This window comes from Asparagus officinalis, chromosome 8, assembly GCF_001876935.1.
Source record: "Asparagus officinalis chromosome 8, Aspof.V1, whole genome shotgun sequence".
Taxonomy (NCBI): domain Eukaryota; kingdom Viridiplantae; phylum Streptophyta; class Magnoliopsida; order Asparagales; family Asparagaceae; genus Asparagus; species Asparagus officinalis.
In genome coordinates, this window is record NC_033801.1 from 66,428,616 (window position 1) to 66,454,264 (window position 25,649).

A 25,649-nucleotide genomic window follows, 5' to 3' on the forward strand; every position below is an offset into this window, starting at 1 on the left:
ATCCATAACTTGCTTCTGTCTTGCTATCTCCTGATTTGGACATATTTTTGAGTATGAGAGGGGGCAAAATAAAATAAAATGGATCCACTTCAAATTGACAACCCCCTACTTCTAGAAGCACAATTATTCTTTAAAGCCTCATAACCCCACAGATAAAACTCTGATGGGAAAAATAGGTTACGGAGAAGAAATCCACTCTCAATTTAATCAAACCTTATAAAAAAGAAGCAAGCACACCCATTAAGCAATTGTTATGGATTCAAACAGGAATGATCAGTCTAAAAGTGGTGGCGATGACGCATCGATGATCATGATAAACCAGGGGCGATAATGGAAGCATGAGGGACAACGGAAGGAGACCGGAGTTTGGGTTCATGTTGTTAATTTGAAGGGAGATAGATCTTGGATTGGGCTTGCCAATTGCAAGCGATAGTCCGATGAATTGTGAAACTATCCTTGATTTCTCATTAACACTGTCCAACTAATCAATGATTAATTGAACACGTGGATGTGCCATGTCAGCTGTTCCTTTATCCTGTCCCATTCTTAGGTCTTCCTAGCACTACTCAATCTGAAAAGGCCAAAAAATATTCGGAGGACGACTTGGGTCATGACGATCCTTGGTGTTTAGTGTGTTATGTGCCGCCATGATCATCGGTGTAGATTAAGGTCTAGTTAAGCTCGTAGATAGAAGATTTTATAAATCTTAGTAACCATATATGGCAACTGGCCCAGAAACTTGGATTTGGGCCCAAAACTTGAAATTCAGATAGCCCAATCCAAATATCTTGTTTTGGATCTTCTTTACTGTTCTGGATTTCAAATCAATTCGTTTTGCATATAATTTGCAGTTGGAGGCCCAAAAATGCTGGATGTCGAGTTGAGCCCTTAGGACAGTGATTTGTACAACTCACCGATCGTTTCTTCATCTCCGCCATTTTCTCCTCAAGTTCTTCGTCTTCACGATCTGAATATCCTCGAGAGACGACACCGACGACGAGCAGCGGGGAGCTTTGAAGGCTGCAGCGGCGAACTTTGACGTCGACGAAGGCGAACTTCGGGGAGGCCATCGGCTCCAAGAACCCCACCTCTTGATTCTCTTTTTCTTCAAGGTGAATTCATTTCCTGTTTTTTGTTTGTTAATTTGTTATTGCGTTCGATGGTCTGCTTTTGACTTGATAATGTTTGCCTCCTCTGATGGATTAGTTTTATCTAGGGTTTCTTCCGGCAATCCCCCGCCACCCCCCATTTGTCTGATCTATTTTTGATTGGTTTATTATTGAGATGTTGTTATGAATATGTGACTTCGTATCTAATTTTTGTTGTCAGTCCTGTAAGCGCGGTATTATGAGCCCAATGTTAATGCTAAGATTTGTTATCCTCAGATTTGTGATTCGGGTCATCGGATCGATTTTGGAATGGTATTTTTTTTGCCCAATATATGTGTGATTTGCAAGCTCTCATAGCATGACAGGCACTAGTTGCAGATGAAGCCTTTATCTCTGTTTTGTTTGTTGCATAGGAATATAATGATCTGTACCATTCACGGATAGTTAGAGGGTTATTTTCTTCTTGCCTAGGGTTTGTGAAACTGAGAAATCCCTCTCCATCTCTCTATTTTTACATAGATTAGGGTTGCGAATCTCTACATTTAGGCATTAATCACAATCTAATATCCAAGAATTCGATTCCCAAGCTCCAAATTCACAGGTTCTGGTCTTTAGGGCTGAAGAAATGAACGCAGAGTAGGGTGGTGCTCGGGATTTCTTGGATGAGCTGAGTGCGAAAAAACTCTACGGTCAAGGTCAGCTCAAAAGCTCCTTTTGTTTTCGTTAGTTCTTGAATTTCTTCAGATTGATTTTATAGTGAAATCTGGAGCTTGGACTGTTTCTTTTGGGGCTGGAAATGGTTGGAAGACGGATCTTCATCTTTTTTTTTTGAATCTGGTGTTTTTTCTTTTTCTTTTTTGTAGAGATTTTGGATAATTTATGCTTTAAATTACTCGAAATCAATGTTACTGAAGGCAATGGGTGTCAGACTAGGGCCTAGGCGGATGTTCTCTTTTTTATTTAAGTGTCTATGGAGGAGATTTCACATATTTTTGCTAGAGATCGAATGAGATAGGAGGTATTTGTAGTCGGTGGAAGAAGTCTGAGAAGGTAGGAGGACGCAGAGGCAAAAACAGTGAAAATAACGATCAAGACCTAAGTAAACAACCTGCTCTCCTACTCGCTCCCAATACCTATGCAGGAGGCTTAGGTGCCACTTTGGCCTATGTGGGAGCCTAGGTGCCACTTAGGCCTAGGCGGGAGCCTAGGTGGGCTCCTAGATTGTTTTTTGCCCAATATATGTGTGATTTTGCAAGCTCTCATAGCATGACAGGCACTAGTTGCAGATGAAGCGTTTGTCTTTGTTTTGTTTGTTGCATAGAAATATAATGATCTGTACCATTCACGGATAGTTAGAGGGTTAGTTTCCTCTTGCCTAGGGTTTGTGAAACTGAGAAATCCCTCTCCATCTCTCTATTTTTACATAGAATTCGATTAATCACAATCTAATATCCAAGAATTCGATTCCCAAGCTCCAAATTCACAGGTTCTGGTCTCTAGGGCTGAAGAAATGAACGCAGAGTAGGGTGGTGCTCGGGATTTCTTGGATGAGCTGAGTGCGAAAAGACTCTACGGTCAAGGTCAGCTTAAAAGCTCCTTTTATTCTCGTTAGTTCTTGAATTTCTTCAGATTGATTTTACAGTGAAATCTGGAGCTTGGACTGTTTCTTTTGGGGCTGGAAATGGTTGGAAGACGGATCTTCATCTTTTTTATTTGAATCTGGTGTTTTTTTTTTCTTTTTTGTAGAGATTTTGGATAATTTATGCTTTAAATTACTCGAAATCAATGTTACTGAAGGCATTGGGTGTCGGACTAGGGCCTAGGCGGATGTTCTCTTTTTTATTTAAGTGTCTATGGAGGAGATTTCACATATTTTTGCTAGAGATCGAAGGAGATAGGAGGTATCGGTGGAAGAAGTCTGAGAAGGTAGGAGGACGCAGAGGCAAAAACAGTGAAAATAACGATCAAGACCTAAGTAAACAACCTGCTCTCCTACTCGCTCCCAATACCTATGCACGAGGCATGAGTGCCACTTTGGCCTATGTGGGAGCCTAGGTGCTACTTAGGCCTAGGCGGGAGCGTAGGTGGGCTCCTAGATTGTTTTTTGCCCAATATATGTGTGATTTTGCAAGCTCTCATAGCATGACAGGCACTAGTTGCAGATGAAGCGTTTGTCTTTGTTTTGTTTGTTGCATAGAAATATAATGATCTGTACCATTCACGGATAGTTAGAGGGTTAGTTTCCTCTTGCCTAGGGTTTGTGAAACTGAGAAATCCCTCTCCATCTCTCTATTTTTACATAGAATTCGATTAATCACAATCTAATATCCAAGAATTCGATTCCCAAGCTCCAAATTCACAGGTTCTGGTCTCTAGGGCTGAAGAAATGAACGCAGAGTAGGGTGGTGCTCGGGATTTCTTGGATGAGCTGAGTGCGAAAAGACTCTACGGTCAAGGTCAGCTTAAAAGCTCCTTTTATTCTCGTTAGTTATTGAATTTCTTCAGATTGATTTTACAGTGAATTATGGAGCTTGGACTGTTTCTTTTGGGGCTGGAAATGGTTGGAAGATGGATCTTCATCTTTTTTATTTGAATCTGGTGTTTTTTCTTTTTCTTTTTTGTAGAGATTTTGGATAATTTATGCTTTAAATTACTCGAAATCAATGTTACTGAAGGCATTGGGTGTCGGACTAGGGCCTAGGCGGATGTTCTCTTTTTTATTTAAGTGTCTATGGAGGAGATTTCACATATTTTTGCTAGAGATCGAATGAGATAGGAGGTATTTGTAGTCGGTGAAAGAAGTCTGAGAAGGTAGGAGGACACAGAGGCAAAAACAGTGAAACTAACGATCAAGACCTAAGTAAACAACCTGCTCTCCTACTCGCTCCCAATACCTATGCAGGAGGCTTAGGTGCCACTTTGGCCTATGTGGGAGCCTAGGTGCCACTTAGGCCTAGGCGGGAGCCTAGGTGGGCTCCTAGATTGTTTTTTGCCCAATATATGTGTGATTTTGCAAGCTCTCATAGCATGACAGGCACTAGTTGCAGATGAAGCGTTTGTCTTTGTTTTGTTTGTTGCATAGAAATATAATGATCTGTACCATTCACGGATAGTTAGAGGGTTAGTTTCCTCTTGCCTAGGGTTTGTGAAACTGAGAAATCCCTCTCCATCTCTCTAATTTTACATAGAATTCGATTAATCACAATCTAATATCCAAGAATTCGATTCCCAAGCTCCAAATTCACAGGTTCTGGTCTCTAGGGCTGAAGAAATGAACGCAGAGTAGGGTGGTGCTCGGGATTTCTTGGATGAGCTGAGTGCGAAAAGACTCTACGGTCAAGGTCAGCTTAAAAGCTCCTTTTATTCTCGTTAGTTCTTGAATTTCTTCCGATTGATTTTACAGTGAATTCTGGAGCTTGGACTGTTTCTTTTGGGGTTGGAAATGGTTGGAAGACGGATCTTCATCTTTTTTATTTGAATCTGGTGTTTTTTCTTTTTCTTTTTTGTAGAGATTTTGGATAATTTATGCTTTAAATTACTCGAAATCAATGTTACTGAAGGTATTGGGTGTCGGACTAGGGCCTAGGCGGATGTTCTCTTTTTTATTTAAGTGTCTATGGAGGAGATTTCACATATTTTTGCTAGAGATCGAAGGAGATAGGAGGTATTTGTAGTCGGTGAAAGAAGTCTGAGAAGGTAGGAGGACACAGAGGCAAAAACAGTGAAAATAACGATCAAGACCTAAGTAAACAACCTGCTCTCCTACTCGCTCCCAATACCTATGCAGGAGGCTTAGGTGCCACTTTGGCCTATGTGGGAGCCTAGGTGCCACTTAGGCCTAGGCGGGAGCCTAGGTGGGGCTTAGGTGCCACTTTGGCCTATGTGGGAGCCTAGGTGCCACTTAGGCCTAGGCGGGAGCCTAGGTGGACTTCTAGATTGTTTTTTCCCCAATATATGTGTGATTTTGCAAGCTCTCATAGCATGACAGGCACTAGTTGCAGATGAAGCGTTTGTCTTTGTTTTGTTTGTTGCATAGAAATATAATGATCTGTACCATTCACGGATAGTTAGAGGGTTAGTTTCCTCTTGCCTAGGGTTTGTGAAACTGAGAAATCCCTCTCCATCTCTCTAATTTTACATAGAATTCGATTAATCACAATCTAATATCCAAGAATTCGATTCCCAAGCTCCAAATTCACAGGTTCTGGTCTCTAGGGCTGAAGAAATGAACGCAGAGTAAGGTTGTGCTCGGGATTTCTTGGATGAGCTGAGTGCGAAAAGACTCTACAGTCAAAGTCAGCTTAAAAGCTCCTTTTGTTCTCGTTAGTTCTTGAATTTCTTCAGATTGATTTTACAGTGAATTCTGGAGCTTGGACTGTTTCTTTTGGGGCTGGAAATGATTGGAAGACGGATCTTCATCTTTTTTATTTGAATCTGGTGTTTTTTCTTTTTCTTTTTTGTAGAGATTTTGGATAATTTATGCTTTAAATTACTCGAAATCAATGTTACTGAAGGCATTGGGTGTCGGACTAGGGCCTAGGCGGATGTTCTCTTTTTTATTTAAGTGTCTATGGAGGAGATTTCACATATTTTTGCTAGAGATCGAAGGAGATATGAGGTATTTGTAGTCGGTGGAAGAAGTCTGAGAAGGTAGGAGGATGCAGAGGCAAAAACAGTGAAAATAACGATCAAGACCTAAGAGGTGTAGTCTGCATAAACAACCTGCTCTCCTACTCGCTCCTAATACCTATGTAGGAGGCTTGGGTGCCACTTTGGCCTATGTGGGAGCCTAGGTGCCACTTAGGCCTAGGCGGGAGCCTAGGTGAGCTCCTAGATTGTTTTTTAAAAACATTGTTCAAGTAGATTGAAATACCGTAATTCCAGCAGTGGCGGAGCTACATAGTGTTTAGTGGTGTCATAGAACATAGAACACCACTGAATTGCTTGCTTTATACCATTTTTTCTTTCTTGACATCACTGGGACAAAATCTCAGATCTGCCACTCATTTTGTGGAGGATACATTTTTTTCCAAAATTTTGGTGTCAACTACATGTAACTCTACTCTTTTATCCTTAATAGGAGGAATTTCTAACTTCCTATGGATGAACTTATCAGAGCATAAAATGAGTTAGTATAAAGTTAAACAGTGGTCACAAGCAAATTCTTGTTTCTGAGGTCTATTGATAGTAATACGATACCCCCAAAATAGTAAGCAAGACTTAGAAACCTGTATCAAAGCGAAGAAAAATGCTAGATGGGTGTAGTCAAAAGAAAGCATGACTGAGTTTTAGTCAGAAGGGGCAACATTTGAATCAACTAGTGGAAGAACACTAAAACTATTGCAACCACGAACCGTAAAATGGTTGTAAAGTTACTTTAATGATGAATAGTAATATCAGTTCAAGGTTATCGATAGCGGATAGCGTCGCGTAGCGGTGAGGCATCACTAAGACTATTTCGGGCTATTATGGTAAAATAGCGGTAAAAAGCACAAGTCAAATAGCTGTCTAATTTAGATATGTATAAATACTAAAAAAAATTAAAGAAATATCTAAGAAATCTAAAAGTACATATTGGATGATTTAAAGAGATCCTAAACATAAAAGAGATATGTAACCATCACGTAATACCGAAGATGACTGGAGGAGTCAAAAAGTCGTCTTCGAGAAGAAGAGCTTAACGGTGATAGAACTGTCCTAAGAGGAGCTCATGATGAAGGAGGTGAGAGGAAGTATCAAGGTAGGTGTCAGAGACTATGAGAGGTGGCATGAGTATGTTGAAAATCACAGGAGACGGTGGAATGCAATGGTCAATGGTTGAGTTTAAATGTAAAAAAATAAGCCTCAAACCGTTTTTAAATAGCAGTCAAAAAATAAATTTCGAATGCAATCGCTCACTATTTACCGTTATGACACACTATTAGCTGCTTTTGCGAACAGACATATTCAACACTATGCCACGTTATTGCGTGATAGCGTAGCGGGCGATAGCGTCACGGGAAGGGACCGCTAACGCTATTAGCGTTACTATTGCGGGGCTATTTACTGTTATAAATATAACAGTGTATCAGTTATTGTCCAGACGATAAAGAGACCTTCATTTACTAATGCACAGTGTTCTAAAAAACGTCCTTGGCGGATGCTTTCTAGGTGTAAGTAGTGTTGCCCACGCCTAGAACCTTCCTAAGTGGTGGTTCTAGGCAGTGGAATCGCCTAGGCGTCTGCTTAGCTAGCATGCTTAGGCAGTCTGCCTACCTTTTTGTTATGCCCTGATTCCAAAATATAATAGTTTGGAACGTTATTCGACCGACAATGTAACTATACGGTCACATTCACGTCTCTGAATCATCCTGTATACAGATATATTGCCAAAAGAACTACTAAATAGAATATGTAACTAAGATAACAAAGAAATTAGATAGATAAAGAAATATCTGAAATTACAGAGTTCTATGACAAGTGCACAATTATCGAAAATAGGAAAAATGAAAATACATCATAGTCTGGGAAAAATATGTGACTAAAGAAAAGCCTACCAAAACTACCTAAAACAACTGAACTTAAGAAATGGCAGAATGAACGGTGATCACTGTCGTTGAGCCTGCTTCTCGAAATACTCTCGGTCCTGCGAAGAAAGAACAATTCCTAATTCTAGGGTGCGCAAACCCCAGGGGAGTCAAAACTCTCCAACAAGCATGTAAAATGAGAAAATTATGCACGTGTAAGTGTAGGTGGCATATAAAGAAAAGATGAATTCTATATTTAACAGTGATGAAAGAAAATGCTAATTAAGATTCAAGAGATCAAAATAATGTCCATCACCAAGCATACAAGCGTATTATTATTATTTTAGATGTTATTTGAATTAGAGAAGAATATTTTTATGTATATAAATCGGTTTTCCATAAACCGTCCTAGGAACACGACTTCAAGTCAAGTATTGACTCTTTGACCCATGTATATATAATTCAGGATATCATGAGTACGCATTTACCCGTTTATATACATGTTATATTCTCCGTTTAATTCCCCTTTTAAACCCTCATGTTTATCAGTTTAATTTAAGTGACTGTGCATGAAATGTTGTGCACTAACCACAGAGTTACTGTGGAACGAATTCTGTAAAACTATAAAAATAAACGTAACCCAAAACATGCCCAATCAAGATGTGTGCATCGTCTAATCGATGCTACAATAGTAATAACCAAGAAAATACCTCATATCGGGATATCGATATCGAGGGTATAGCCATGCTATGAAAGCACGTTTATAAATCATATTTTTAACAGGAGTCGTTTTCATGCACAATCTCTCCTATTGGATGACAACTAAGTGACATCAAACATCGAAACATACCCTCATTCAGCTAAGGCTGGGTATGTAAAAGTTTAGAATTTAAGTTAACAAGTTTACCAAGTTAACAACCACAAGGATAAATAAATAATTAATTAAACTGAAAAAATCACATGAATTCGAACCCATGACTCTTATGAACTTAAGTAATATACACAACCCCCTAGCCACTAATATCTACGTAGGGTTATGAAGCACGAAAACTGATATTACAAGTTAATAGAGAAACATTTAAAATGTACAAAAGTAGAGATCAACTTATTTAAAAACTGTGAAATTTTTATTTTATTTTATTTGAAAATTATATATACATATATATATTTTCACCGGAAAGAAGAATGAGAACATTCTGACTATGCAATTTTAAACCATTCAAATGGCTTTCTAAAAAAAATTATAATAAAGTTATTAATAAATTTTCAGAACTGAGACAACATGAAAATAACACTATATTTAAAACCCGAAATCCAATATAATAAAATTTTAACCAGCCACTCATAAAACCCGTCAATATCATGATGTAATGACTTGCTCATATAAATATTCACCTATTTACAACTTTGTCATTAAGTTATTTACAGTTCATGCCATCAACTATCTACTGCTAACATTGTTGTAAAAAGCGGTGGATAGCGGCGTTATAGCGCCGCCATTAGCGGTCGCGGGCCTTTGCCGCCCTGCTTAAGGGGTTTGCGGGTGGGTTAGGCGGAGAAAAACAGCTATTTGCTCGAATCGCGGCTAATTGCGCGCTGTAGCGCTGAAAAGCGGGGAAAAAGCGATAAATTCCGCTACGGGTTTTAATAAACGTCTCCTCAAACCCGACCCGAACCCAACCCGCACCCATTACAATAAAACCCTCTAACCTTTGCCCTAGCCGCCTCTCTGGTCTCTCCCAACTCCCGACAGCTCTGCCTCTCTCGACGATTTCCAGCGCCGTCAACATCGCCGCCGGCGATGACTTCCAGCGCCGATCCCGCACCAACAACGACGACTCACTTTTCTCTCTCACTTCCTCCGGTCAAGTCATCTCTCGTTCACTGTCTCTCCAGTCTCCGGTCAAGCCAACAGCAGCTTCGTCGGCATCGTCTCTGTTGGGAAGCGAAAAAAAATAAATGACTGAGTTTGGGTAGGACGAACGTTTCTGAAAGGAGGAACCGGGGTTGAATTTTGGGAAAAGGGCAGCGGTGAGGAAGCATTGAGATTATTGTTGAAATATTAACCGTCGGATATACCCATGGATAGAATGGACGGTGATGATTGAGCCTGTGTGAAAAGTTTTATGGGGAGATGGGAACGTGGGACGTACATGGAGAGATTGTACTGGACTAGATAATATCTTGTGATGATTAAAATTTAGCAGGAGCAGGACGGGTCTTCTTTTCTGTTTAATTTTTTCTTTTTAACTTTTTTCTTTTCAAAATTTTTGCTGGAGTGAGATGTGTCTAGTTTAAAAAGGAAAATATGTGTTTTACCCTTCTGTGAAATCTAAATTCTATATAAGGTTATGATGAAGATAAACATTCACAATAACATGAGTATTTTTAGTGGGATGAGCTAATTGTTGCGTTGAGCAATCACGCATAATAAAAACAAATTAGGTTGGGTTGAGTTATTTTCAAAATTCAAACATATAATTGAGTTATTATATATCATAGGATATTATCTTGCTTTGCTCATTTAGTCATTTATTTATACTTGGATATTTTACTTTTTAGGTCAAATTTCTAGTAGTTAATAAAATGATGATGTAACTAATCAATGTTTTTTATTGTTGAGCACTTTTATATTAGACTTGAAAGTTGAAAAAATGGAACAAAAAACGGTCCTTTTGATAAACAAGTACGTTTTTTCATTCTTTAATCTTTATAATTATAGTACTTTGTTAATATTATGTAATTATTACACATCTATTTCATGTTTAGGCATCAAGTATGCATTTGTAGATTTTTTATATGATTTTTCTTATTATTTAGAATATTTAAATATATTTATATTTGACCGCTATTTGACCATGCGCTATTTGTCGCTATTTCGCTGCAATAGCGCGCAATAGCCTTAGCGGTACCTCACCGCGCCGCGCCGCGATCCGCTATCAGCAACCTTGACTGCTAATGGCATCAAACTATTTACAGCTAATGTCATCAAACTATTTACTACGAATGCCATCAACTAATATCATATGTATTAATCAGATTGATAACTTATAAATATTAAAATCATGAAAAAAGTATATGTAATGAGCCGAAAAAGAATAAAAAATAATAATAATTATGAAGTAATAATATTGAGGAAAAGAATGCTTGCCACGATACGAACGCCGGTAGAAAAACCCTAGGTTGACTCATCCTTCAACTTTGACAGTCTTCCTTTCTTCCTAAAATTGGTTTTTTTGTTGCGGTGCAAGGCAGAGGCGGTGGATGAGGGTTTTAAGAGATGAAGTGGTTAGGTGGGTTGGTTAGTGAAGATAAGAGGAGATCAATGGGTTGGTTAAACATTATATCACCGAACAACTCTTAGGATCCGTGAGAGGATAAGGTAAAGATGAAGTTGGGCCTTCTTGATTCTAAAACACTCATGGGCCTTACATAGATTTGTTTATTATTATTATTATTTTAATTAAAAAACAGATGGGCCTCCTATATAATTGATTAGTATAAGAAAATTTTGATTATTACATCCTACCCACCTAAGATAGGACGAAATTTTTCTCCGACTAAAAAGAACTAAATGTCACCTGTAGCAAAGAGATGTGGATATTGGATAGCATCGTCGAAGTTGTGATACGTGGAACACATCATGCATCCCCCCAACGATGGAGGCAAAGCTAGCCTATATGCCACCTCTCCTACTCTCTCTAATATCTCAAAAGAACCGATGAAACGTGGAGTAAGCTTCCTACGGCTGCCAAATCTGATAACTCCTCTAATTCGGGATATCCTCAAGAAAACATGCTCTTCAACCTGAAACTATAGAAGTCTCCTCTTAGCATCAACCCAGCTCTTCTGTCTATCCTGAGCTGATTTAAGGCGTTCCCGTATTGTCTTTATCTTATCCACTGTCTACACTATCATCTCAGGACCTAGCAGACGCCTCTCTCCTAAGTCATCCTAATAGGTAGAAGATTTATATTTTCTCCCATATAATGCCTCATAAGGTGCCATCTGGATGCTGGCCTGATAACTGTTATAAGAAAACTCCACCAAGTGTAAGTGATCTTCCCAAAAGCCCTTGAAATCCGACATGCATGCCTGCAACGTCCTCCAGAATTTGTAGTCTTATCTGATTATTCATCTGTCTGAGGGTGGTAAGCTGTGCTGTAACTCAGTCTAGTCCCAAGACACTGCTGCAAGCTCCTTCAGAAGTGTGATATAAATCGTGTGTCTCGATCAGAAATAATGCTAACTGGTACCCTATGCAAACGTACTACCTCCCTCATGTACAACTCCGCTAAACTCTCATCTGTCCAACTCGAAATTGTATGAAGCGAGCCGACTTGGTGAGTCGGTCTACTACTACCTATACAACGTTATTTCCCTTCTGGCTCCTCGGCAGAGCTGTGACAAAATCCATTGTAACATGTTCCCATTTTCACTCGGGAATAAGAAGAGATTGCAATAACCCGACTGTCCTCTGATGTTCAGCCTTCACCTGCTGACATATTAGGCCTTTTGACACAAATCGGGCTATCTCCATCTTCATTCCTGGCCACCAGTAATGCTCTCTCAAGTCCCGATACATATTCGTTCCTCATGGATGAATAGAAAGCACAGAACTGTGCGCCTCCTCAGGTAGCTCTCTTCTAACATCACCCTTAGGCACACACAACCTACCACAGAATTGCAAAGATCCATCCTCATGTATTTGTAGATCAGTTCTCTTCCCAGACTCTACTTGTTTCTTAAATTTTTGGTACGAAGCATCCTCGAACTGGGTAACCTTGATCCGGTCCACTAGAGTTGACTGTAACTGTAAACTCATCAACTGTCTCTCTGCTCCAGGTAATATAACCTCCATGTTTATCCTTTAGAACTCAACTAGCAACCCTCACTGTCTGGTGAGTCTCATCGTCACAGGCTTCCTACTCAAATGATCTGGCATTACATTTACTCGTCTGTCCTGGGTGATATTAAATCAAGATCGTAATCTGTCATAAGTTCTAACCACCTCCGTTACCTCATGTTGAGCTCCTTCTGAGTGAAGATATACTTTAAGCTTTTGTGATCTGTGTACACATCTACTCCCTGCCTTAAAAGATAGTGTCGCCATAGCTTCAATGCAAAAATAACCGTCGTCAATTCCAGATCATGAACTGGGTAGTTTCTCTCATGTGTCTTCAATTGCCTAGATGCATAAGTTACTACATTCACATGTTACATCAGAACACAACTCAAACCCAACCTAGAAGCATCCGTGTGCACTACAAATCCTCCTGACTCATCAGGGATTGACAAAACTGGTGTTGTCGTCAACTTGTTCTTCAACTCCTCAAATGCTGCTTGACACTCTTGAGTCCACAAAAACTTGACCTCCTTTCGAGTCAGCCTGGTGAGTGGTCCTTCAATCTTAGCGAAATCCTTTATGAATTTCCTATAGTATCCAGCAATCCCCAAGAAACTTTACACTTCTATCACAGATGTAGGTGGATCTGACCTCAACACTGCATCAACCTTCTTTGGGTCCACAGAGATAGAGATACCTGCTCCTGAAATTACGTGCCCCAGAAAGGACACTTGCTCTAGCCAAAACTCACTTGTTTAATTTTCTATAGAGCTTCTCCTTCCGTAGGATTTCCGGCACCGTCCTTAAATGCTCTTCATGATCTTCCTTGGTCTTGGAATATACAAGAATGTCATCGATGAACATCACCACAAACTGGTCGAGATACTGGGAAAACACATCAAACTCATAACTATAGATGGAGCATTTGTCACTCCGAATAGCATCACCAAAAACTCATAGTGCTCGTAACATGTGCGGAATACAGTCTTGGGTATGTCTTCCTTCCTCACCTTCAGCTGATGGCAGCCTGACCTGAGGTCCAGCTTAGAAAACACTCTAGCTTCTCCGAGCTGATAAAAAAGATCATCAATCTTGGGAATTAGGTATTTATTTTTATGGTAACCCGATTCAAACCCCTGTAGTCAATACACATCATTACCATCCGGCTTTGACACTAAAACCACTGGTGCTCCCCAAGGTGAAGTACTAAGCCTGATAAATTTCTTATCGAGATACTCCTATACTTGCTTCCACAACTCCTCTAAATCTGCTATCGGTATCCGGTAAGGTGGTTTTGAAATGGGTGCAACTCCTGGAATAATATCTATGACGAACTCTATCTCTCGACCCGATGGCAAACCCAACAACTTATCAGGGAAAACATCATGGAACTCCTCGATAACTTCTGGTATGGGCTTCTCCTCTCAATATATACAGGTTAATACTCCATCCATGTCTGCTCGATACTCGGGCTGCTCCATCATTTTACTACCGCTCATGAATTCAAATTCTGGGTGACCTGGTATCTTGAACACCACACTTCTACGTCGACAATCGATAATCACATGGAAGTTGTAGAGTCAAGCCATCCCCAAAATAATATCGAACCCGTTAGTGTCAATCACCAACAAGTCTGCAATTAGCTCCCTACCACAAACTACCACTGAGCATCTCTTACACTCTCTATTAGACATTAACACCCCGCTACCAGTATGGATATTCCAGCTTGCCTTTAAACTATCACATGGTATGATGTGTCGTGCAACGAACCGCGCAAATATAAAACAGTGCGATGCCTTATAATCAAATAGGATAAATATAGGGACTGAATAAACCAAAATGATACCTGTGACTACATCACCAGATGCATCAGCCTACTCGGCGGTAAGTGTCCAAATCTGACCTTGTCTTTGTTGCTGCTGAGCTAGCTGGCCGTATTGCCCTTGGTGCCTCTGCTGATAAGGTAGCCGATATGGGTGTTCGAAATGAGGACCCTTCCACTGTCTCTGGCCTTAAAATTGTTGACCCCTCTGATGTCCTCTAAACATCTGCTGCTGTGTGAGAAGTGATGACCTCAATTGTTATCCACCCTATCTAGTCTGGCCTGCTGGTACTATCGCTCTACCTGAATATCCTCCTGAGACTCCTCTACTAGGACAAGCAGTGAGCTGATGATCCGCCGCCCCGTATGTTAAGCACAACCCGTTAGCTCTCTGACAGTCCTTCATCAAATGCCTCGGCTTGCTGCAAAATGACAAATCATGCTGGTTGGCTGTGGAGCTGGTCTCGAAGTCCCTGTCTGCTGCGCTTGGCTGGTGCTCCTCTCGTCTGAGGCTTCTGCTGGTTACCACCCGAGGTCTGACTTGCAGGGCGCTTGGTTACCCTTCTCCTCACTGAGTTCATGATCCTAATCAACTGTTCTACCTTCCGAGCTGCCTCTAGGACATCTGCATAAGTCTCTATCCGCTTCCGACTGTAAATATGAGTCTGGATCTCAAAATTCAGACCGTGCATGAACTTCTGTCCCTTATCCACCTCATTCGATACCATCCTTGGGGCAAACCTGCTGAGCTTGGTAAATTTTGCTGCGTACTCATCTACTGTACTAGCTCTGTCTCAACATAACAAACTACCTTTGCATCTCAAGACAAGCTGTCTTCTGGAAAAATATCTCTAGGAAACTCTCTCGGAATGTCTCCCATAAAATCGGCCTAGGCAGCTTCTCCTCCTCTGCGTCCTACCAGGTCCTGGCTACGTTAATGAGCTGTAGCTATACAATATCAACTCTGTCTTCATCTGGTATCTTTGTTGCCCTCAATAAGCGGTCCATGGTTTGCAACCACATATCGGCCTCATATCCGTCTTCAGTCCCAACAAAGTGTTGCGGGTCGAGCTTTCAAAAATGGGACACATTGTTCGGCCTTGCAACCTGTCGTTGCTCGTCCCTCTGACGATTATGAGTTACCAGGTCCCTAATCTCTTCTGCAAGATCAGTTTAATCGACTTGGTGTCCCTCAGGGACAACTGGAGTAAGGGGCCGACATTTTAGGGCCATAATGATCACCTGAAATGAGATTAGTCGAGATTAGGACTTGAGAATCAGAGAAATGGGAGTCAAAGGACGTATTTCTGGAAAAGAAAAAACTCATTCTATACATGCTCTATTTTTGTTTCAATCTTAGTTTTTACTTGTATATAGGACAAGAAAAGCAATTCCTAAACCTGACTCTGATAACAATAAAAACCTTGTCACGCGCCGATTCCAAAATGTAATAGTTTAGAACGTGACTCGACTGGCAATGTAACCATACGGTCACGTTAACGCCTCTGGATCATCTTGTATACAGATATATTGCTAAAAGAACTACTACATAGAGTATATAACTAAGATAACAAAGAAATTAGATAGATAAAGAAATATCTGAAATTACAAAGTTCAAGACGAGCTGTCTTTGGGAAAAATACCTCTAGCAAACTCTCCCGTAATGTCTCCCATAAAATCGGCCTAGGTAGTTTCTCCTCCTCCGCGTCCTACCAGGTTCTGGATACGTTAATGAGCTGTAGTTGTACAATATCAACTCTGTCTTCATCTCATATCTTTGCTGCCCTCAATAAGCGGTTCATGGTCTGCAACCACTTATCGGTCTCATATCCGCCTTCAGTCTCAGCAAAGTGTTGCCGGTCGAGCTTTCGAAAATCGAACACATTGCCCGGCCTTGCAACCTGCCGTTACTCATCCCTCTGACGATTTTGAGCTATCAGGTCCCTAACATCTTCTGCAAGATCAGCCTGATCGACTTGGTGTCCCTCAGGTACAACTGGAATAGGGGGTCGACGTTTTGAGGCCATAGTGATCATCTGAAATGAGATTGGTTGAGATTAGGACTTAAGAATCAGAGAAATGGGAGTCAAGGGAAAGGAAAGAACTCATTCTATACATGTTCTATTTTTGGCTCAATCTTAGTTTTTACTTGTATACAGGACAAGAAAAGCAATTCCTAAACCTGGCTCTGATACCAATAAAAGCCTTGTCACGCCTCAATTTCAAAATGTAATAGTTTGGAACGTGATTCGACCGATAATGTAACCATACAGTCACATTTACGTCTCTGGATCATCATGTATACAGATATATTGCTAAAAGAACTACTACATAGAGCATGTAACTAAGATAACAAAGAAATTAGATAGATAAAGAAATATCTGAAATTACAGCGTTCTATGACAAGTCCACAACTATCCAAAATAGGAGAGGAAAATACATCAGTTTGGGGGAAAATATGTGGCTAAAGAAAAGCTTACCAAAACTACCTAAAACAATTGAACTTGAGAAATGACAGAATGAACGGTGATCACTGCCACTGAGCCTGCTCCTCGAAATACTCTTAGTCTTGCGAAGAAAGAACAGTTCCTGATTCTAGGGCGCGTAAACCCCAGGGGAGTCAGAAACTCCCAACAAGCATGTAAATTGAGAAAATTATGCACGTGTAAGTGTAGGTGGCATATAAAGAAAAAATGAATTTTAAATTAACAGTGATAAAAGAAAATGTTAATCAAGAGATCAAGATAATGTCCATCACCAAGCATATAAGCGTATTATTATTATTATTTTAGATGTTGTTTAAATTAGAGAATAATATTTTCATGTATATAAATCGGTTCCCTGTAAACTGTCCTGGGAACATGACTTCACGTCAAGTATTGGTCTTTTGGCCCATGTATATATGACTCAGGATATCAAGATTGCGCATTTGCCCGTTTATATACATGTTATATTCTCCGTCCAATTCCCCTTTAAAAGCCCTATGTTTATCGGTTTAATTTAAGTGACTGTGCATGAAATATTGTGCACTAACCGTAGAGTTATTGTGGAAGGACTTATGTAAAACTATAAAAATAAATGTAACTCAAAACATGTCCAATTAAGATGGGTGCATCGTCTAGTCGATACTACAATAGTGATAGCCAAGAAAATACCTCATATCGGGATATTGAGGGCATAGCTATGCTATGAAAGCACGTTTATAAATCATATTTTTAACAGGAGTCGTCTTCATGCACAGTTTCTCCCATTACATGACAACTAGATGATCAAACATATTATTAAACATCAAAACATACCCTCATTCAATTATGACAGAGTATATAAAAGTTTAGACTTTAAGTTAACAAGTTTACCATGTTAACAACCATAAGGATAAATAAATAAATAATAAAACTGAAAAAAATCACATGAATTCGAGCCCATGACTCTTATGAACTTAAGTAATATAGACAACCTCTAGCCACTAATATCTACGTAGGGTTATGAAGCACGAAAACTGATATTGCAAGTTAATAGAGAAACATTTAAAATGTACAAAAGTAGAGATCAAGTTATTTAAAAACTGTGATTTTTTAATTTTATTAAAAATTATATAATATATATATATATATATATATATATATATATATATATATATATATATATATATATATATATATATATATATATATATATATATATATATATGATCTTATGTTAACTTAAGTGGACATCAGCCATTTGTCCACCAAAATTTTTATCCACTCATTTATATATAAAATACTTTTTATATAATGCAACGATCCCTAGGCAACATGAGTGGATAGAAACATTAGGGACAAAGCTTGGTGTCTATTTAAGTTGACATAAGAATTGCTCTAATATATATATAATATATATATAATATATATATATATATATATATATATATATATATATATATAATATATATATATAATTAATGGGTATCCTTGCACAAGAGCGGATTTTCTCCTTGACGCCTATGTGGCACAATCCCAACATCCTCATAAAGTAGGAGAGAGTGTGAGTTGGTGGGGATTTGTGCCTACTTTATGAGGATGGTGGGGATTGTGCCCACATAAGCGACAAGGAGGAAAATCTCCTCCTATGACAAGGATACCCATTAAATCTATATATATATATATATATATATATATATATAATATAATATATATAATTATATATATATATATATTATTTATTATTTATATATATAATAATATCATATACTATAGCGGATTTCCTCCTTGACGCCTATGTGGCACAATCCCAACATTCTCATAAAGTAGGAGAGAGTGTGAGTTGGTGGGGATTTGTGGCCTACTTTACGAGGAGGTGGGGATTGTGGCCACATAAGCGATAAGAGGAAAATCTCCTATGACAAGGATACCCATTAATATATATATATATATATATAATATATATATATATATATAGTGATATAATAATATATATATCACCGGAAGAAGAAAGAATGTGAACATGTTTGACTATGCAGTTTTAAACTATTCAAATGGCTTTCTAAAAAAATTATAATAAAGTTATTAATAAATTTTCAGAACTGAGACAATATGAAAGCAAACACTATATCTAAAACCTGAAATCCAATATAATAAAGTTTTAACCAACCACTCATAAAACCCGTCAATATCACCCTGTAATGACTTGCTCATATAAATCTTTACCTGCTTTGTCATCAAGTTATTTACAACTCATGCCATCAACTATTTACCGCTAATGCCATCAAACTATTTACAGCTAATGCCATTAAACTATTTACTACGAATGCCATCAACTAATATCATATGTATTAATCAGATTGATAACTTACAAATATTAAAATCATGAAAAATATATATATAACGAGTGGGAGAAAGAATCAAAAGTAATAATAATTATCAAATAATAATATTGAGGAAAATAATGCTTGCCACGATACGAACGCCAGTAGAAAAATCCTAGGTTGACTCCTTCAACTTTGACAGTCTTCCTCTCTTCCTAAATTTGTTTTTTTAACTACGGGGCAAGGCAGAGGCGGTGGATGAGGGTTTTAAGAGATGAAAGGGTTAGGTGGGTTGGTTAGTGAAGATAAGAGGAGATCAATGGGTTGGTTAAGCATTATATCACCAAAAAGGGTTAGGTGGGTTGGTTAGTGAAGATAAGAGGAGATCAATGGGTTGGTTAAGCATTATATCACCAAACAACTCTTAGGATCCGTGAGAGGATAACTAAGAGGAGATCAATGGGTTGGTTAAGCATTATATCACCAAACAACTCTTAGGATCCGTGAGAGGATAACGGAAAGATGGAGTTAGGCCTTCTTGATTCTAAAATACTCATGGGCCTTACATAGATTTGTTTATTATTATTATTTTTAATTCAAAAACAGATGAGCCTCCTATATAATTGATTAGTATAAGAAAATTTTGATTATTACACTTTAAAAAAAAAACCTTTCATAAACCCGGCCTGACCTAACGCACACCCTTAAACCTGACCCGCACCTATAAAAACTAATCTCTCTCTCTCCCTCTCCCACCCTTTCTCTCCGTCCTAACCTGCACCCTAAACCTTGGCCACCCCTCCTCCCTCTACCTATCCTACCCCCTCTGACGCTCCTCCTTCTTCGATCCCCCCCTTGGCTCTCCTCCTCACTCTCTGTCCTCCCTTTCGGTGCTCCTCTCTCCAACTGCCTTTGGGCGCAACCTCCTACCCTCACCTCTCTGGCCAGCTCCGGTCACCTCCGGCGAGTGACTCATCTCTCCTTCCTCTATTAAAGATAATGTTTATTTCTTTATTATTTTCATTATTTTTTACTTTATTCACTGTTTATGTTGAAAAGACTTTTAATTCATTGTTAGTAGTTGGCTAAAATTTTATTCTATTGATTATTGAAGGTAATTTTTCTGCTATTTTTCCTTTGGTTTTTTAATTTTTATTCACTTGTTTTGTATTTTTATTCATTGTTTTTGTTATTTCTTAGTATAATTAGTTAATTTATTCAATTTTAGTTTAATTATTGACTTTAATTCATTGTTAGCTAGTTGATTAATTATTTAGGTAGTTTTTTATGGTTTAGTAATTACTAGTCTAGGGCTTTAGACCTCACTGTTAAAGTTTTATTGAACTTAATTAGTTAATTATAAATTATTTTGGCTATTTGGTATTTATGCATGGTTGATTATGAATTTAGAATTGTTATTTATTTTTTTTGGCAATTTTCATGAATTTTATTCATGTTTGTGTGAATTATTATAAATAATTAAATTAAAAAAAGCAACGCCTAGGCGCTAGGCCCCGGCTTAAACGCCTAGTCTACCTAGCACTTTTTATAACATTGTTTATGCATGGATGAGTGATGAAAAGTTTTTTTTGGAAAAATATATTTCACCTCCATTGACTTTAAAAACCAATTTTCCTCTCTCAAGTCAAAAGATTTTACCACCTCAAACCCAAAGAATCATGCTTCTACCCATTATGCTCACATGCATTTTTTAGTATCCCTGAAGTACCCTTGTTATGTCATCACTCTTGACATTGTGTCTTTCCTATCTCCTCATAAAGCCATGAACTCTCTCTTTTCTCCTTCTCTCTCAACCACTATATTTTCTGCTTTGTCGCCAAGGCCAACCTCTTCTTCACCATCATCATTGCCCCCTTGCTACCCTTCTCTCCGTTTCCCCCCCACCAGAGTAGGACAGTGTTGGGGTTTGAAAGGAGCTAGTCACGGAGGTAGGAAGAGGGATTGGTTTTCATGTGATAGCAAAAGTGGTGGACTTAGTCGTATGTAGTTTAGGGGTTCGACAAAATCATGTTGATTTTCATGCTAGGGGGTGGAAGTCAGAGAAAATTTTCTTTAGGGAGCTTGTTTTTCGAAAGCTAGGGGATTAGAAGAAATATTCCTATATTCATTTTTGAAGTTACGATTTTTTGTTGGAGCTTTTAACCAAGTTTTATGCAGTGTTTTCAAAAGCACGCGTCTCATTGCACCTCATGCACCCTACGATGTGGGGCGGTGGCGAAGCGCATCGCATTTGATGTAGCAACGCTTTTGCGCCTCGCAAGCATCCTGGCTTTACGCGAGGTGCATGTAGTACATAGCTAGCCTTGTATATTTTTGTTCGTTAACATTTCAATTGAGTTTTCATATATGATAACCCATATTCCAAAAAGCAGAATAAATCCACTAGTCCTTATTCACTGTTTGATTTTGCTAGGTTATTAATCTTGATTTGACATTTGATATGAAAATTATGAACTTTACGACTATATTGGATGTGTTAGCATTAGAAAATAAGACCTTATATATTTGTGATTTGGTAGTAAGATACTATTTATCCTGACATATTTTTTTATATGAATTCTTGTACGTGTTCTTTCGTGCTTGATTATCTATTTTGAAAGTTATGTTTGCGATGTGCACTTCGCATCACTCGGGCATGCACATCGCGTTAGGCCTTGCACATGCACATGTACGTGTAAAGATGCTTTGTGCCCCGCATTGCGCCTTGCACATTAAAAACACTGGTTTTAGGTATGATGATATTGAAGCTGAAGTTGTTGTCGAAACTGCTGAGAAGAAGTGCAAAGGCGATGTTCGTGGCAAAACCTCCTTGTCAACTCCAAGGTCTAGAAAGATGGAAGAAGTTCTCTAAGATCAAGAAACAGGCTTTGTTAACAAGTAGAAAAAAGACAAAAAACGATTATTCCCACAGACTCAAATCTCTCTTAAATAGAGCTTAGGACGGTTACATAAGTGGGTATAAATATTGATCCAAGTATCCAAGTATTCCCAAATAGCTAAACAATTAATAAACATCTAACAATTCTGAGTTCTGGAACAGGTAGTAAGGATGGTAGTAGCAACCTTGGAAAAGTACATGTTGGTGGTTTAGCAGTCATACACCAGACGGTTTATATATTAGAGGAAATGGGAGCATAGCTAATGAAAGCGACTTGTCCACATGTTGTTTCCACTGGGACTCTTCCAGAAATGGAGACAATGTCCGGAGAGACGTAAACCAAATTGGTGGTAGTTTTTAACTGATGTGCAACAAGGCATGATGATGATGATTAAGTTTTGTACCAGCTGTGGTGTGTGAGAAATTAGATTTCTGCTGGTGTCAGTGCAATGAGAATAGTGAATGGCTCATGAAGCCTTTGCTAGACAGTTCATGATATTGGTTGCTAAGTGGTGAGCAGGAGAAATTGAGTATAGATGAAGATGGTTCTCTTTTCTCCATGTTCAGAGAAATTTAAGCTATTAGAATTTTCATTTATCACCAACCAGGGATGTCTCTTGTAATCATGGAGATGGGATGCCCATAATTTGGCTCTTTGGAACAATTCAAATTTGCCAATGATAATACTATATAGAGTTTGTAGTTCCAGGAAGTTGGGAAAAGATTTCTGTGATACATAAATGATCGTTGAGATAGTGATAGCGTAAAGAATAATTGTAATCATAGATATAAGTTAATGAATAAGACGATCTTGAAAAAAGAATTAAGAAGATAATCAGAACTAAGAGTAATACCAAAAAGGAGAAAAACCAAATAAAGTAATGGAATTTAATGGTCAGTTTAACCAGATAAGTGGAAAGTCATTATTAGATGTGTCCAGTCCAATATGTTTGCCTAATCTATAAAATATTTGACGCGTCGGCATTTTTTTGATCATTAAGTTTGTTTTATCAAAATTTTGTACATATTTTTTTATTAATTAGAAAAATGGAGGTTTCCTTTAAAAAATAAAAATAGAAGAATGGAGGTATATTAAAATTCAAAGTATGTAACATGAAAAATAAAAATGACATGTAGATGCAACTAAACTTTATTGTTTATTATCTTTATTTATTTATGTGGACAAGTCACTATACCTAACGAACTCAATTGTCTCCCAGTCTTACTACTTTTGCAGCTATAAATTAGATAAAAACAGATTACATTTTTCCTTGTTCAAGATCTTTTATAAAGCAAAAGAATCCAATGCAATTGGTAACATGGATAAACTTAATTTTATCTTATTATAAATTGGTATTATGTACTTGACAAAAGTTGGTTGCATACTTTACAGATTCGTTGTTGTACTCAATGGATGAAGATAATAGACCTATGGACCTTGATTTAACAGACAGTAATAATTGTAATGCTCAATCTTCGAACGAAAAGTCCCTAGTCGCCACACCTGTTGACGGCGGTTCATCAGGTAGAGGTTTGCCTTACGCTCCCCAAGATTGGCCAAAACCTGGGGATGTATGGACATGGAAAGTTGGGAAGAGAAGATGTGCTTCTGGTCACTGGGTTGATAAGTCCATTTGTCCTCCACGCCATTTAAGGAATTCCTCGGGTAACAAGCTAATATTTCATAGTCGTTCTTCACTTAAACAATATATTCTAGAAGAATACCCTGAAGAAGATGTTGATGCCTTCTTTGCCTCTTTTATCTGGAGAGTTCCTGCCACTGGTCATATACTTAAAGGTCAGCTTTCTGTAGTTTCTTATCTCTGTTTAATATCTACTACAAGAAACTGTGCACTTGATAGAAAAACAAAAGGGTTATTTGTGGACAGACCCCTTGAAAAGCGTCAAAAAATTTCACTCATGGGGTCTATCGCAACAATAGAACTACAACGGTCATAAGTTCAATTTGGCGATAGTTCAGGGGGTCTATCTGCAATTGACCCAACAGAAAAAGTATATCAACTTGGGTTGTTTTATTGGTTTCTTTGTATCTATATTTGGTTCATATTACTGTCTTGCTAAGTGCATGACATTCTACTTTTATCCCTAAGAACCTGCTCATGTCACCTCTTTCTACAGCTTTTTATAATTCAAACCACTTATGTATCACCAAGCTGTTTGTTTTTCTGTTGAATAATTACAGAATCAAGTTATAATCAGATCATACTGGCATGATCCCCCCTCTTGGCCATTGATAAGTTAGTTTTAACAGCTATATTGATAATTATAATGAAGGGGTACAATGATCATTAACATAACATCAAACAGAAATATTTAATTCTACTATTGTTGAATTTTCCCAGTATGTCAGTGTTAGATGACAAGTGATCACCTTCTGCTGTACCACATCTTTTCCTTTCTGAAGCTTTGCGCGTACGTGCATGTGTGCGTACGTGCGTGCGTGTTTTTTGACACCTTAGATTCAATTTAAGAAGGCACCTTTAAAACTACGTTAAATGCAATCAATTTTCTTAATCCACTCTGTTCATCAATTTATATGTTTTGTTTGTGTGTGTGTAATGTGTGTGTTCCTAAGGTGACACCTTCAAAACTACATAATATGCAACTTACTTGATCCTTCATTTTGATTTATATGTTTGAATTGCACACATGCGCGCGCGTGTGATGCATATACATTTTCATCATGCATTTTGCAGAAATGTCTAGTTATAACATTCTTGAGATCTTGATATATTGTTCTATGTTTAGTCATATTTGTTAGATTAGTCAGGCAGGTCTGCCATTCTTTTGTAAACAGATAATATTCTCCTGCATAGTGTCATCCATTTTCATACTAAACAATTTGTTTACATATATGCTGCATGTCAATTTTTCATGCATTTTGCAGAATCAGGGCCTGGGTTGTCCAAAATTGTAGAACTCAATGGACGTCCCAAATCTGAACTAGCTAGTGGACTACGTGAGTGTAAAGCTGGTAATAAAATGTGCAGTCTAAGAACAAAAGCAAAAAGCTATGCTATTCCATTGAGGTCTTGTGATATCTGCTGCAGCGAACCTGGTTTTTGTCATGAGTGTTGCTGTATTCTATGTAGTAAAACTGTTGACTGGACGTATGGAGGTTACAGCTTTATCAGATGCGAGGCGCCTGTGGATGAAAGGTTCATTTGTGGCCATGTGGCACACATAGAATGTGCTCTCCGTGCTTACCTCGCTGGGAAAGTTGGGGGGAATGTTGGTTTGGATGCACAGTATTATTGCAGATGCTGTGATAATAAAACTGACCTCTTACCACATGTCGACAAGTTTGTAAAAACTTGTGAATCTCTTGACTCTGGAGATGATGTTCAAAGAATATTAAGTCTGGGTGTTTGCATCTTGCGCGGTTCAGAACAGGAACGAGCAAAGGATCTCCAGAGTCGCATTGCACTAATCATGGATAAGGTACTGCTGCTTGTATTTCAGTAATAATTTGGTTTCCTGCATATCAACCTGCCAAATCTATATGTGCTCACATTCACCTTCCAAATCTAGGTATTTGCTAATCTACCCCAAATTCTCCCACATTGGACTTTTCTATCCCGCAAGTGTAACATCGTTAAATTTTACACAGTGAGGGGCTATAATGAATAATTACCCCCTTCATTTTAGAGGGGAAGGGGC

General features: G+C 38.4%; 1 protein-coding gene across 5 annotated transcripts in view; it reads left to right on the top strand.

Annotated features, from left to right (window-relative positions):
- LOC109819492 overlaps positions 852–25,649 on the top strand; it is a 29,457-nt gene continuing 4,659 nt past the window's right edge. The window contains exons 1-4 of one of the 5 annotated variants that reach the window (XM_020385230.1): positions 852–1,112; positions 1,697–1,804; positions 23,362–23,766; positions 24,877–25,430. In XM_020385230.1, coding sequence (XP_020240819.1) covers positions 23,379–23,766; positions 24,877–25,430 — 942 coding nt within the window. In that variant the 5' untranslated portion in view covers positions 852–1,112; positions 1,697–1,804; positions 23,362–23,378. Of the gene's footprint in view, positions 1,113–1,696; positions 1,805–4,347; positions 4,451–23,361; positions 23,767–24,876; positions 25,431–25,649 lie in introns of those variants that run through there. The other 4 variants (XM_020385229.1, XM_020385228.1, XM_020385232.1 and 1 more) reach the window with 4 other exon arrangements.